Source organism: Calonectris borealis, chromosome Z (assembly GCF_964195595.1).
Source record: "Calonectris borealis chromosome Z, bCalBor7.hap1.2, whole genome shotgun sequence".
Taxonomy (NCBI): domain Eukaryota; kingdom Metazoa; phylum Chordata; class Aves; order Procellariiformes; family Procellariidae; genus Calonectris; species Calonectris borealis.
The window spans coordinates 3490629-3502958 of NC_134352.1; the positions used below are offsets into that span (position 1 = coordinate 3490629).

The 12330-nt window shown below is 34.4% G+C and overlaps 1 protein-coding gene across 1 annotated transcript in view; it reads right to left on the reverse strand.

Annotated features, from left to right (window-relative positions):
* The window catches only part of ADGRV1 (adhesion G protein-coupled receptor V1), a 290582-nt gene that overhangs the window by 211574 nt on the left and 66678 nt on the right, over positions 1-12330 (reverse strand). The window contains exons 35-41 of the mRNA XM_075138497.1: positions 11385-11594; positions 7288-7418; positions 6928-7027; positions 5684-5863; positions 3984-4147; positions 3327-3420; positions 543-621 (exon numbers count right to left, since the gene is read on the reverse strand). Of these exons, the coding sequence (XP_074994598.1) occupies positions 543-621; positions 3327-3420; positions 3984-4147; positions 5684-5863; positions 6928-7027; positions 7288-7418; positions 11385-11594 (958 nt within the window). The remainder of the gene's footprint in view (positions 1-542; positions 622-3326; positions 3421-3983; positions 4148-5683; positions 5864-6927; positions 7028-7287; positions 7419-11384; positions 11595-12330) is intronic.

Sequence of the window (12330 nt, forward strand, 5' to 3'; positions counted from 1 at the left end):
TTATAAGAAAAAGGCATCATTACAGTACCAGCATCATTACAATTGCCTAATACAACCTTTTTAATTTTGCTTCTTATCTAAATAGAATTAAGCTATAGGAGGTTGCGCTTTTTTCCTGCTTATTCCTGGCAGATTCCTGGCAGATTAAGCCTGTCTATGTTCATGGATGCCTTCTTCCCAGCTCCTGGAAATTAGTCAGAGGAAAAGATCTGGGAGATGCCGGTGTGTATGTTTACATGGATGTAGAGGCTGGAACACTGGATGGAGCTGGGGGAGTGATGCAAGTTCGCAATATAAAAGGACAGCAGTGAAAGTAAGTACATGGTAGCAAAAAATTTCTGAGTAAACATACTGTAAATGTTGGTTTTCAGTGTGGGAATTATCTTACGCTTTCCAGTTCTACTGAATTGAATGATGCTTTGCCATCTCAAAGATCTGGCCCTATTTTTAATAGGAGTTTTACTGTTAACTGAAAACGAAAATAATTGGGCAACCCCAATCACTAACTGACACGGTGAGTTCTTCAAGAAGACAAGACTTACTTGGTACTTTCCCATTCAATTACTCCGCTTACTCCATCATTAGCATCAATAATAATTTGAGAAGCTAAACCTTCCACATCTAGAATGGAAAACAGAAGGACAAAAATGAAAAAACAATAAAGTCCATTTTCATGATTTTCAAGGGTAATAGAAGCATGTCTTAAATCTCTACCAATTTTGTAGAAGAAACACATCATTTTCTGTTTCCAAAATGTGGAGGAGAAAATGGTAGTGGGCAAGATAATTGGAAAGGCTCAAAGAAAATCTATCCTTACTACCTCACTATTAGAATTGCAACACAGTGCCTTGAATTACCACTGTCACATTTAATAATGCATACAAAAAAGACTAAAGAAAATTTAGAAACTAAAAGACTGCACAGAAAAATTAGGAAATACCAAAGGCAAGATCTGTCATGGAATCTTAATTTATCTTCATTGTGTATGTTTATTATGATGACATTCAACGTTTTGCAGACTGTGCCGTTCTGAATATGGGAGGGAAAATGAGTAAGAAATAATAAATGATCCAGTATTTCATCTCCTGTTTCTGTTTCAGTGCCTGATTATAAACCTTACTGGCACACACCTCAGATTCTGCTACAAACACAGAATTATTAATTGCTTTGTAGGCTGTTTATGTACTGTAACTTTCTATTGCTCCATAAAGTCATATGTATCTTCACAATAACTCTGAAAGATTATTGTATGTATTGCACGGTGAAAACACTGAATAATAGATTAATGCCAGAAATATCACTAATTTCAGGGACCAGAACTTGACAGTCAGAACTTGATTCTTCTGAGAAAATAGTGCCTTAATTTGTTCAGACAACAGCACCGCATGACTACCTTAATTTACTTCAACTTACTTCTAATAAGACTTAAAAAGAAACGAAGAAAAGAATGACAATTTCTACAACCAAACTGACTCCACCGAATCTGTAGTAAATATACTATATTTAGATCCATAGGGAAGATTTCTATCAATTCAGATAAAACTGAATAAAAGTAAAAGGTATTGCCACGAAGCCAAACCTGTCACTATGAGGTAAGCAATGAAGATCAGCAGTAGCTGCAAAACCTCTACACAAGCAGCAGAAATGTTACTGAGTTTTAGAAATCCAGAGGGAGTGCTAGCGATTAGAGACCTTTCAGCTTCACTCCTAACCCGCATTTTCCCTTGTCGTGTGATAGATCAGTTCACCCAGGATCTGTAATGCTTTGCTTTCCATGTCAGACCTCTTATCCTCTTATTTCATGTCTGGCATCCTTCCCTTCCCCTGATGCTCCCCTGCCCACCTCTCCCAGCTTAGCTCTGTCTTGTATCCATTAAGTTTATTCCTTTTTCTTTCATCGTTCTCAGCTGTTGATCATTTTCCCTTTTTTTAATTCCTTGCACTTTTGCATTTGAGTCAGGCTCTTTCTTCCACCTCCTCTAGAAGACGGGAGCAAGAGGAGCACGGAGAAAACAGAACTGTCTTTATGCTTGCTGTTTCTGCTCCTTATCAGTGAAGCCTCAGATCAGAAATAAAGGTCACTTAAGTTCAGTGTGTTCAACTCTCATCGCAGACATACCAGACTTACTCTGCATATTGCACACACATGGCCATGGCAGGACAATATATTCCTGATGTGTAGGATTGACTGCACATGCCTGTATCATGTGCAGAACACCCATCTCTTTTGATATTAGACACCTCCTAGAAATACTTCAAATATCTTGTACAGGATATGGGATTGCTAGAAATCCTAAACAAATGCATTGCACCAACAAGGAGTTAAAATCATAACAAATCAAAATATAACAACAGGGAAATCAAGATTAGAAAATAGTCTGGTAACAGAATTCGTAGTGAGATTTTACAACGAGGACAAATTTTTGCCTCATTTTTGGTTAAAACTATTATCTGTTCATCCTAAGCACATTTGACCCAATGCAGATATGACAGCAGGGTTGAATGGTCACGATTCAAGGAGACTGTCAACCCCCAGCAACAGAAGTTGAGACTATACAGCACTCAGCACAACTTGGTTCAGAAGAATCCTTTGTACTTGTACGTTACTCTTTTTATGTTTTAGATTTTAGGCTCCACTAATCACAGCTCAGTCTCTACGAATCAGCAACGAGTCTTCCAAGTTACCTTTCAATCTGTAACGAATTAACTCAGTCACTTCTATAGGCATGCAAAGAAAAGGGAAAAGAGTCAAAGAAGGTGTTAGAAATAAGCAATACAACTAGTCTCTAGCACCACAGGATAATCCAACTGCCCTTAAAGCCAATGGCAGCTACGCTACTGAATTCAGAAGCAGAATGAGAAGCTAACTCAGCAAATGATAAATGAAGTTCACTGGAAGAGTAGGAAAACCATGGGACTTGACTCCTAAAAGTAAATCTGATAACGAGTAGTAAAAACCGACTTTTAAAAGAGTGAACAAAGTAATCATTTTTTTTTTTTACATTTTTGTTTCCATTATGTACTTTGTAAATGAAAATCAAATTAGACACTGTCAATAAAACTTTTCAGATAACTGTGTTCTCCAACTGTTAATTACTACCTCCTCTATGAAAATTGCCTTATAATTTTTACAGAACCTAAAAAAGTAAGAAGCAAGTGTAACAATGAATATGTTTGGTATTCTACAATGTTTCTTTCAGAATACCCTGTCTCAATTGGCATAGATAGCAAGTAAGTGGAATAGTGATAATATGCCAGAGTAATATAATCTGCATGCAATTCATATAAAAGGAAAACCAAAGATAATTCTGTGTAAGTTGTTTTACCCAGCTTAGGTAGGGATGAAGTTGAATGGTTCATGATGAGTTCCACTGAAGTTAAATTAACCAAGAAGAATTCTTGCACCTCTGGAACATCATCCTGCAAAACACAAGTTCAGTACATCCTCTTTTCATTTTCCTTTAAGAAACTGTCACAGAAGTCATCAAAAAGCAACACACCAGAAGTCTCTAATATTATAGCAACACTAGAATTAATTTATTTTTGCATTTTCCTGAAATACTTTTATTGGGTGTAAAATTGATTATCTTGAATGAATTATGAAGTAAGACATTATATTTCATGAAAAAGACTCGATAGTGACACTAACTATTCTTGTAAATAAATTTCTGCCCAATTTTAAAGGTATAAACCCCCATCGCTGAGGAAGTAAGAGCCTGTAGCAAGCAATGGAATTACACTGTTCTGAATATCAGATAATGAAGTCTTAATGAGACAGCTAAATTTCATTTATGCATAGGTAGAGCTGCTTTATGTTATTATTTGTCCTCCTGTGATTTTAACATTAACATAAAATCTGTCTTTCTAAATGACAATGAAATATACAGCTTCAATTAATATACAGGTTGCAAACTTTAGGTTCCAAAATATTCCTCTTCTGATGTCATACAGATCAGTATAGAACAAAAGGGTTCATAGTTTACCTCTAGAATAGTAATATTTACGGCAGCTGATGTTTCTCCTTCTTCCAAAATCAGGGAGCCAGAAACAGCTATATAATCAGTTCCTGATTCAGCCAAGGTCCCTTCTGTCTGATTACTTAAGGTGAGCAATCCTGGAACTGTGGCATACGTAACATTGATAGTACCTGTTTAATTTGTGACAAAAAAAATCACTTTTTTCCATTCTTTTGTAATGCTCACTGGAATAGGCAAAGAAAAGAGATCAAATGCTCATCCACAAAATGAAAAGACTAACTGCAATACAGAAGAATTAAAAGATTAATCTGGAGCCAATGGAATTTTTTTCTTGTGCTTTCAGTCCAGCCTTTGGCAATTTGTCCAACATCACAGGTCTCAAAAAGCATTAGGACCAATTGTATTCAGATATTTGAATGCAAATATTACACTGCTGAAGTCTTAACCTGGGACATCTAATGTATTATTAATATCAGGTTTGGTGCCAAAGGGAAGGAAAATGTTTCAGGGACGACTGATACCTAAGAAAGGCTCTAAAGACAGTGCTGGGAAATACAGCTTGATAAATCTAGTTTCCTTCCCAGGCAGATTGACATAGATTTCAATAAAGAATAAAATTAGGGGACACACCGATAAATGTTACCAACGGGAAAAGTTACACTTAATTTTTTTATAATAAAGCCATATCTCACTAATCTGCCAGGATAAGTCAAGTGGCAAATGTAAAGAGAGTAATCCTGGAGATAAAATGAAATTCAAAGATAGTCTGTATGAAATAAAATGTAAGTTATAAAAGAATCTTAGTTTTAATAAATAATGATGGACTTTAATTTAAGAGATCTTACATTTACTACGGATACTTATCTTAAAGCATTAGTTTCCTGAGTAGTGTTCTAAAAGTAAATTAGATACTGATCGATATTAAAAAAGAAATGGGAAAACATAGAAATGTCATTAAAATGCCTCTACAAATCTGTGGTGTGTCCAGATCTTGACTATTCATCGTAACTCGTCACTTCAAAACAGATATAACAAAAGAAACTAAGAGGCATTATCACTGAGGTCTAAATATAGTCTAAAAAGGTAAATAGGAAATGATTACGTATGTTATCTCACAATATAAGTTGTGAGAGTTGTCACAATATAAATCCTCAGGCAACAAACACAAGAAAATATTTTTGCACACAGCACATTATTGAATTCTGGAATTAAGTACCGCTTCATTTTATGGATGTTAAAAGACAAATTGATTAAAAAAGGAATAAGAAATTCTCAGAGGAGACATAAACTGAATTCAGTGGTCTGAATGCAACTTTTTCCATGGGACGTTCCTAAGCTGCCAACTTCTGGAAGTTTAGAGGGAACGATGTGGGAACGATCATTCCGTACAAGCTCCTTTCCTCCTGTTTTTTATTTCTTCTGGAGAGACTAACACTTTGAGACAGATGCATTAGACATAAAGGTAGTAACCCTAATAACCAACTAGTTACGTCACAGCTCCCAGACTCCTTGCTGTGGAAATGAGGGCTCTGGCTCCAGTTTTAACTAAACCTTAGTTTCCAAGCGTGCACTAAGCAGTCTAGAAGTTCTGAAAATATCGGCTGTACCCAAGATTTTTCAAAATTTCCAGCTTCCCTGTCGTGGCTTTCATTCATCTAATGATTATTAAAACAAATCTTCCTTTCTCTTGGAGTTATTATACAAACCTAGAGATCCAAATTCTCTGTTAATAAAAAGCTGAACTGTTTTGTTTTCCTCTGGAATTAAAACTACCCTGGATGGGGAAGCAAAATTCAAGACTCCATGTGGTTCATCACTAGCTTCTACTGTCAGAACAGCTTCATATCCTTGACTATCCAAAACAGCAGCACCTGAAGAAGAAATGCCTGCAAAAGAATCAATGGACTATAGTGAATAAAGTGTTATGCAACTAATTTTTTTGTCTTATATTACTGTTATTATTACATTCAAATGACAGTCAGTAACAATGCAAATGAAATTAAACCAAATGCATGATGCGCTCACTGAAGTTTATGGATGGTGTGGAATCTCTATATATTTACATTCTATAACAAATACAGGAACGTATAATCACAACAGAAGCTGTATGTATACTAAGTATAGAGTCACAAAAACATATTAAGAAACGAGAAAACTTAATGGGCCAGTGCCAAATATCAACTTCCCTAAACTTCCTCTATTGTAAAAGGAAAGAGAAAGTCTTCCCAGGAATTAACTCCAAAAGTTAAAATTATATTCAACTTCTCAGTTATTCCATTAAGAAATTATTCCCTTTCCCAAGTGTTGCCTTGATGAATAATTGTTGGTGTATCAATTTGTGCTTATCCTGACGCTTTACAAGAGTCAACAAATGATTCTGGCAAGTTGGTAAGGCACCTAGCAGCAACACAATCCATGTCAAGTTAGTTTGGTACTTAGACATTAATTTCAGTTTAAAAAAGAGTATTTTCAGAAGGGATGCAGTTTCATGCTTCTTTTCTCATTATAATTTGAATGGCCAGAATAAAATATTCTGACCTCCTTGAATTCAGAGACAGATCAGAAAGTCAGCTTGCGGCATGACAAGATTGCTTTAAAAGATAAAAATATCTGCTTATTTCATGGCAACTGTATCCAGAATACATTAATAAACTCAAGTTTGTATTCAGTTCAAGGGAAGCAAATAACCACTGACTTAAACGGGCAGAGTCAAATCAGGATTAAAACCAATTAATGTATATATAGATACACATATGCATATATATATACACACACACACATATACACATAAGGATCAAGCCTGTTTCAATAAAATGTGAATGAACTTTGCATAGTTTACACCAGTTGCAGTACAGTTAGTCCTACACCTCCAAAATGGATTAATACATATGAAAATATTACACCATTAAATGGTAGTTTTAAGATATAGCAGGCTATAGTTCTGCATTACCTTCTGTTTTGATGTTATATAGGATGATCTGGTATTCTTCTTTTTCTTCAGGAATATGGTCATCCAGCAAGTGAACAAACAATGTTGTATTCAATGTCTCCTATTTATTTTATTGATAAAGTGATTAGTCATTATTGTATAAAATAAAGTGATATCACTGTATCATATGTATTTTGAACAACACCTTTAAGAAATGTAAAGTTAACTATAAACTCCCTCCAGTTTAGAACTCCAAGAGGAAGGGAGCAAGTAAATAATCAGATCAAGAAACAAAGACTGCTATAAAAGCACACTCGTTTTCTCAGCTTAGTTCTAATTATAATATTCTCCTGTAGCCATTAGCTTTGCTTCTGGACTTACCTCGGGAAAAAAGAGTATTCCAGAATAGTTTTCAAAATTTTGTTTTACATTATGCCCAACTATCTTCCATTCAACAGTAACATTTCCCAGTCCTGGGGCAGTTCTTACAATATGGAATTGCAGTTGTTCTCCTAGGAACAAAGGGTAAGACGCAATATTTTAGGGCTTCCTCTCCTACATATCAATTATATTTGACTGCATCACAGTCAAAATAGTTTTTCTGAAAGACATTCATATTTTTAATAGTGAGCTTCACAGTAGTTATATAACACATTTGGTTTTAATACTGAAACAAAAAAACCTAAGCTCTTTCGTCCTGGATTTTTCTGCTTTTAGTTCACTGTTGGAAAGAACTATCAAAATATGAGGGAACCTGGTACAGATGAATAACTTAGAAAGTAAATGCCCATCAAAACATGCACAAACAGAGGAGCAATACCTGTCTGTAAACTACACAAAATAGTAAATGCTGTAGGTACCGGCTATAATACAAACAGTTTTCTACAACAGCTAACTGGCAAGGAATATACATTTTCCTAACATTTGCAGTGTCGTGACTTCGCACAGTGCATGCAGAAAAATGCTTGTAATAGGCTATAAGTTACATTTATGTGAGTTTGAACTTAAAAATATCATCAGTGTTAGAAAAGAAAATACTCAGAAAATGGTAATATTTAATAATTTGTAATTTTAAAAAGAAAGTGTTTTAAACTAAAATATTAATATTTAATAATTTAGAATTTAAATTTTTAATAAGTTCATACAATTTCTGGGATAATCGGTTATCAATTGACAACCTGTAAGAAGCAATTATGGTATTTTTCACATTTATAACAATTAAACCAACGGGCAATTTTAATTAAAAAGAGCAAACTCCTTAGAAATCTTTGTACAATGTAGAAAATTTATATAATTTATATAATATTAAATATTTATATATATTTATAAAATTTATACAGTTTATATAATATGAAATATTCTAAATATGGACATGTGAAATTAACATGTTATATCAATATGAAATAAATCAGCAGGTAAAATCAGTAATATTATGCAATACATTCACATTAGAGGACAGATGTCTATTTACAATATGTAAGTGTATTGCATCCATATGTCAACAGCATTTTTCAAGTGCATGGGATTTAAGTTTGCCAGTATGTACAGTATTGCATTGGCTTTCAAAGACATGAAATATGCAGAAATCTAATATATTAAGATGCTTGGAAATAATAATACATGAGCTTTCTTTTGCTTACTAAAGAATGAACAAAATTGAACAAAAATTTGTCAAAATGTATGTTAGTGATGCAGAAACAGAAATCTGAAAAACTTAGTTCCATCCCCAACTGACTGAAAAAGTCTTTCTTAGTATTGCTATAAACTGACTTGATTTTTTTTACTGTTGCAAAATCTGGAATAATTCCACCTTCCTATTTGTGTTATGTACATGCTTAGAAGCAAACCTATAGAGAAAACATTGAGACACATCTATGAAAGTGAAAGAGAAGATGTGGTGTTATGTGGCTTCTTACTCCATGGTGTAGAGAATTGAGCAGCCCAGCTAATCTCTCTGATTATGTAATTTAAAGAGCATCAAGATAGGATGGCTATCTGGCTATTCTAGTATATTTTATCGCAGGACAGTATTGTATAGCTAAAAGTGGCAGGAACAATTTGAACATTTTCTAGATGTATTCTTTTTTTGGTAAGGAAATATTAGAGAGAGGCACGTATATTGGCTACCAACTAGAGAGATATGAACAACTAACTTCAAGAGACCTTAATATAATTAATTAAAATATAAAATTGTGAAGAAGTAATACAAGAATTGTATACACCCACTTTCAAATAAATAGAATTAGTAGGTGTTATTCAGCTTCAACATTTCAAAATTCAGTTAAGCCTTGGGGATGTACCAATGTTCATATCTTTGTCTTAAGTTGCTCCACGTTGCTTCTAAGAGGATAAAAGAATTCAAAATTTATTGACAGCACAAGGATTCTGCTTCTACAGATATCTGAGGATAGACTACCAGTTTACGAGTGCCCCTGAAGCTAATTTATCATAATAACACTGCACTGAAATCCATTCTATCCTATTTGAGAATTTTGCACATACATTGCAAACAAATAAATATTTAAGAGAAAAATGGTTACTTTAGTACCATTGCAGAATGCACAATTTAGACAAAGCTTATTTCAATACGTTATGTGATACAATGGATTTTCACTACGGACTGGGACAAAACACTTTATGATGCAGAAGCCTGTTACACTGTAATCCAAACACTAAGAAGAAACCTGAAGTACAATTTGTCATAATTATAGACCCCAAGTAGTTAATTACTGACCCATATTTCTTGGTCAAATTTTACCAAAATCTTTGGTATCCCTATCCAGAAAGAAATACTAATGCAAATACTAATTGATTCCTGAAGACTCAAAGTGTTATTAGGCTAATTTCACTATTTTAAGTTTTTTAACATTTAATCATGTTATCCATATCTTTAGATTTCTACAATTATCGGGGAGAAGAAGGGGGCCTCAGCCATCCTCCTCTTCTTCATTATTTCAAGCTACTGCCGTGCATTTTCCTCTAATATAGTCATAGCCCCACAACTGTTGCATGCCTCAGCCTGCACTAAAATGCTACCCTTGCCCTCAATAAGGTGATAAATAATATGCCAACTTGAAAATAACAGATATTTGCTTGACAGAAGTTGTTCAATAACACAATAAATAAAAAAGATAATAATATTTGAATTTATGTCTGGTAAATTTCGTTTTCAGAATAAAAAAACTTGATACTGAAAATGAAATACAAACACTGAAATTATCTAAAGGCCTCAGCTCATTCTTTTTTTTATCAAAGGGACTTAGTTTGGTTGGTTTTTCTTGTTGCAAGACAGTGCACTATTTTTCACAAGCTGGAGGAACTGGAATCAAGTAATTTCCAAACTATAGCAGAGTATTTCATCTCCAAATGGCCAGCATTTGCTAGCACGCTATGAATAATATTTAACCAGTGGAAAGTATTCAGGGTCATCGTAACCTTTGGGAATGAGACAGTTTGTATTAATTCCTTATGCTCATTAACAGCTCTTTTTAGCTTGCCAGACTGCAGCTGGCTTGGCAGGTGGATCAGAACTGTTAATGTGGAGGAATAAAGAATGAAAACCGGGCACACCCTAGCACAGAATTAACACGAACCATATCTAGATAAAAACCAAAAGGTTATGACGTCCTTTCATGTCTGGAAAAAAACAGAACACATTTGGTTGAGAAAGACTTCTTTCTTCAAACAGAAAATGCAATGCACACATTCCTGTACAGCAAATTTCTCTTTGGTTAACTTTCCCTGCCCGTCAGTTTACATGTCAGAGAGATATGATACTGCAATACATTGAGATTCCACCAAAGTTGCCAAAAGCAACTCACCAGCAGTACCATTATTATCCTATGCAAAACTGCATCAAAAGAGCAATGCGCTCTTTTAAAGCACTAGTAGAAACCTTTGGTCCATATCAAGTTATTATTGTTCTTTCTCAAATGTCATGTCTGAGTGCTACATTCCCAAATTAGCTACCATAAAAAAGCATAAACAGAAAATTTTAAAACAGCAGGTTATTGAGTCAGGAAGAGGGAAGATGTGACCCTAATCTTTCTGTGGGAATATTTTCCAGAAGACTTAAAGTGAATTGTAAATCACCGATAGAATGAGGTTTGATCATGACTGCTAATAGCTGTGTATGATGGGGGTTATATACAGTTCTGGAACATGGTATAAATGAATAAGACAAGAAATGCTAAAAGGAGCTTTGAAATGCGATACGAGTAGAAGCAAGGCATGATCTTCAGAAAAAAGGAAGCACAGATGATGATATATAAAACGGTTTTCCATAGATTTCATTTAAGTGCTATGCTTGCAAGAGTTAAAAATTCAAAGAAATACATACCAAGTATGTGGTTATTCTCCGCTTGCTGGCATTCTCTGAACAGTGATACAAACAATCGCTGAGAGTCATTATCAACAGAAAGCACGGAGATGGAAGCTAATGTTAATCAAACTGAGTGTGGTCAACACAAAGAACCCACCTTCATGACCAATAACAGATCTTGAGGCTGTCTGGAAGCTAATAATTCCTGCCACATTGTCACTTGCCAGAATAATCACTGTGACGGTGTCAAAACTGGGCAGAATCCGACTCCCTCCTTCAGTATGGACCAGGCTGATTATGATACTTTCATTATCCTCTGGCTCTGGATCATCTAAAATGGTCAGCGTGACCATCTTTGTTGTTTCCCCTGCAAAGAGAAAGAACACACACATCACGTTTTAAAAAGACTTAATCATCTCCTTTTGTAGGAAATACTCAAAAAATATAAAAAAGGACATGAAGCATATTTATTTATTTACCTGTCTGGAAGTTACTGAATGTCATTATGAAGTTTTATTCAATTACTATTAAAAAGTAACATTAGGGTAATGTAATTATCAAATTACTAAATATATTATGTAGAAATCAAGCATGTAAGCATAATTTCTGAATGTCTCGAATTCTTTATTTGCATTATAAATTCTCTGACTTTCAAATTTAACTTAGAAAAGGGGAATATCATTCTTGTAAAAAAATTGCCAAGTGCATAAGTTCTCTGATGAACCATATACACAAGTATGTACGCTCAATTTGAATATATTTACTGGGCCAGGGAATGCATTAAAATGGGCTGTCATTGTGTTAGTTACTTGTCTTCTGGACTATCAGAGAATGATAGTGTAAACAGCAAACACGATCAATTACCAGTCTCTATCATCCGTTATAATTTACAACACAATCCTGTTGCTCAGTGCATGTGCAAAACCTCTGTTTTATGACTGTGAGAGTATCAGTTTACAAGATACACATATTTCTTGCTACATTGTGTTTCAAAATACTTTGAAAACAGTTTTTACTAAACTTATAACCACAAATGTAATTACATGTCAGCCTCAGAATCACTGCTGGCAATTGCTCTTTTGAGTTCAGGTGATTTAGCAAGC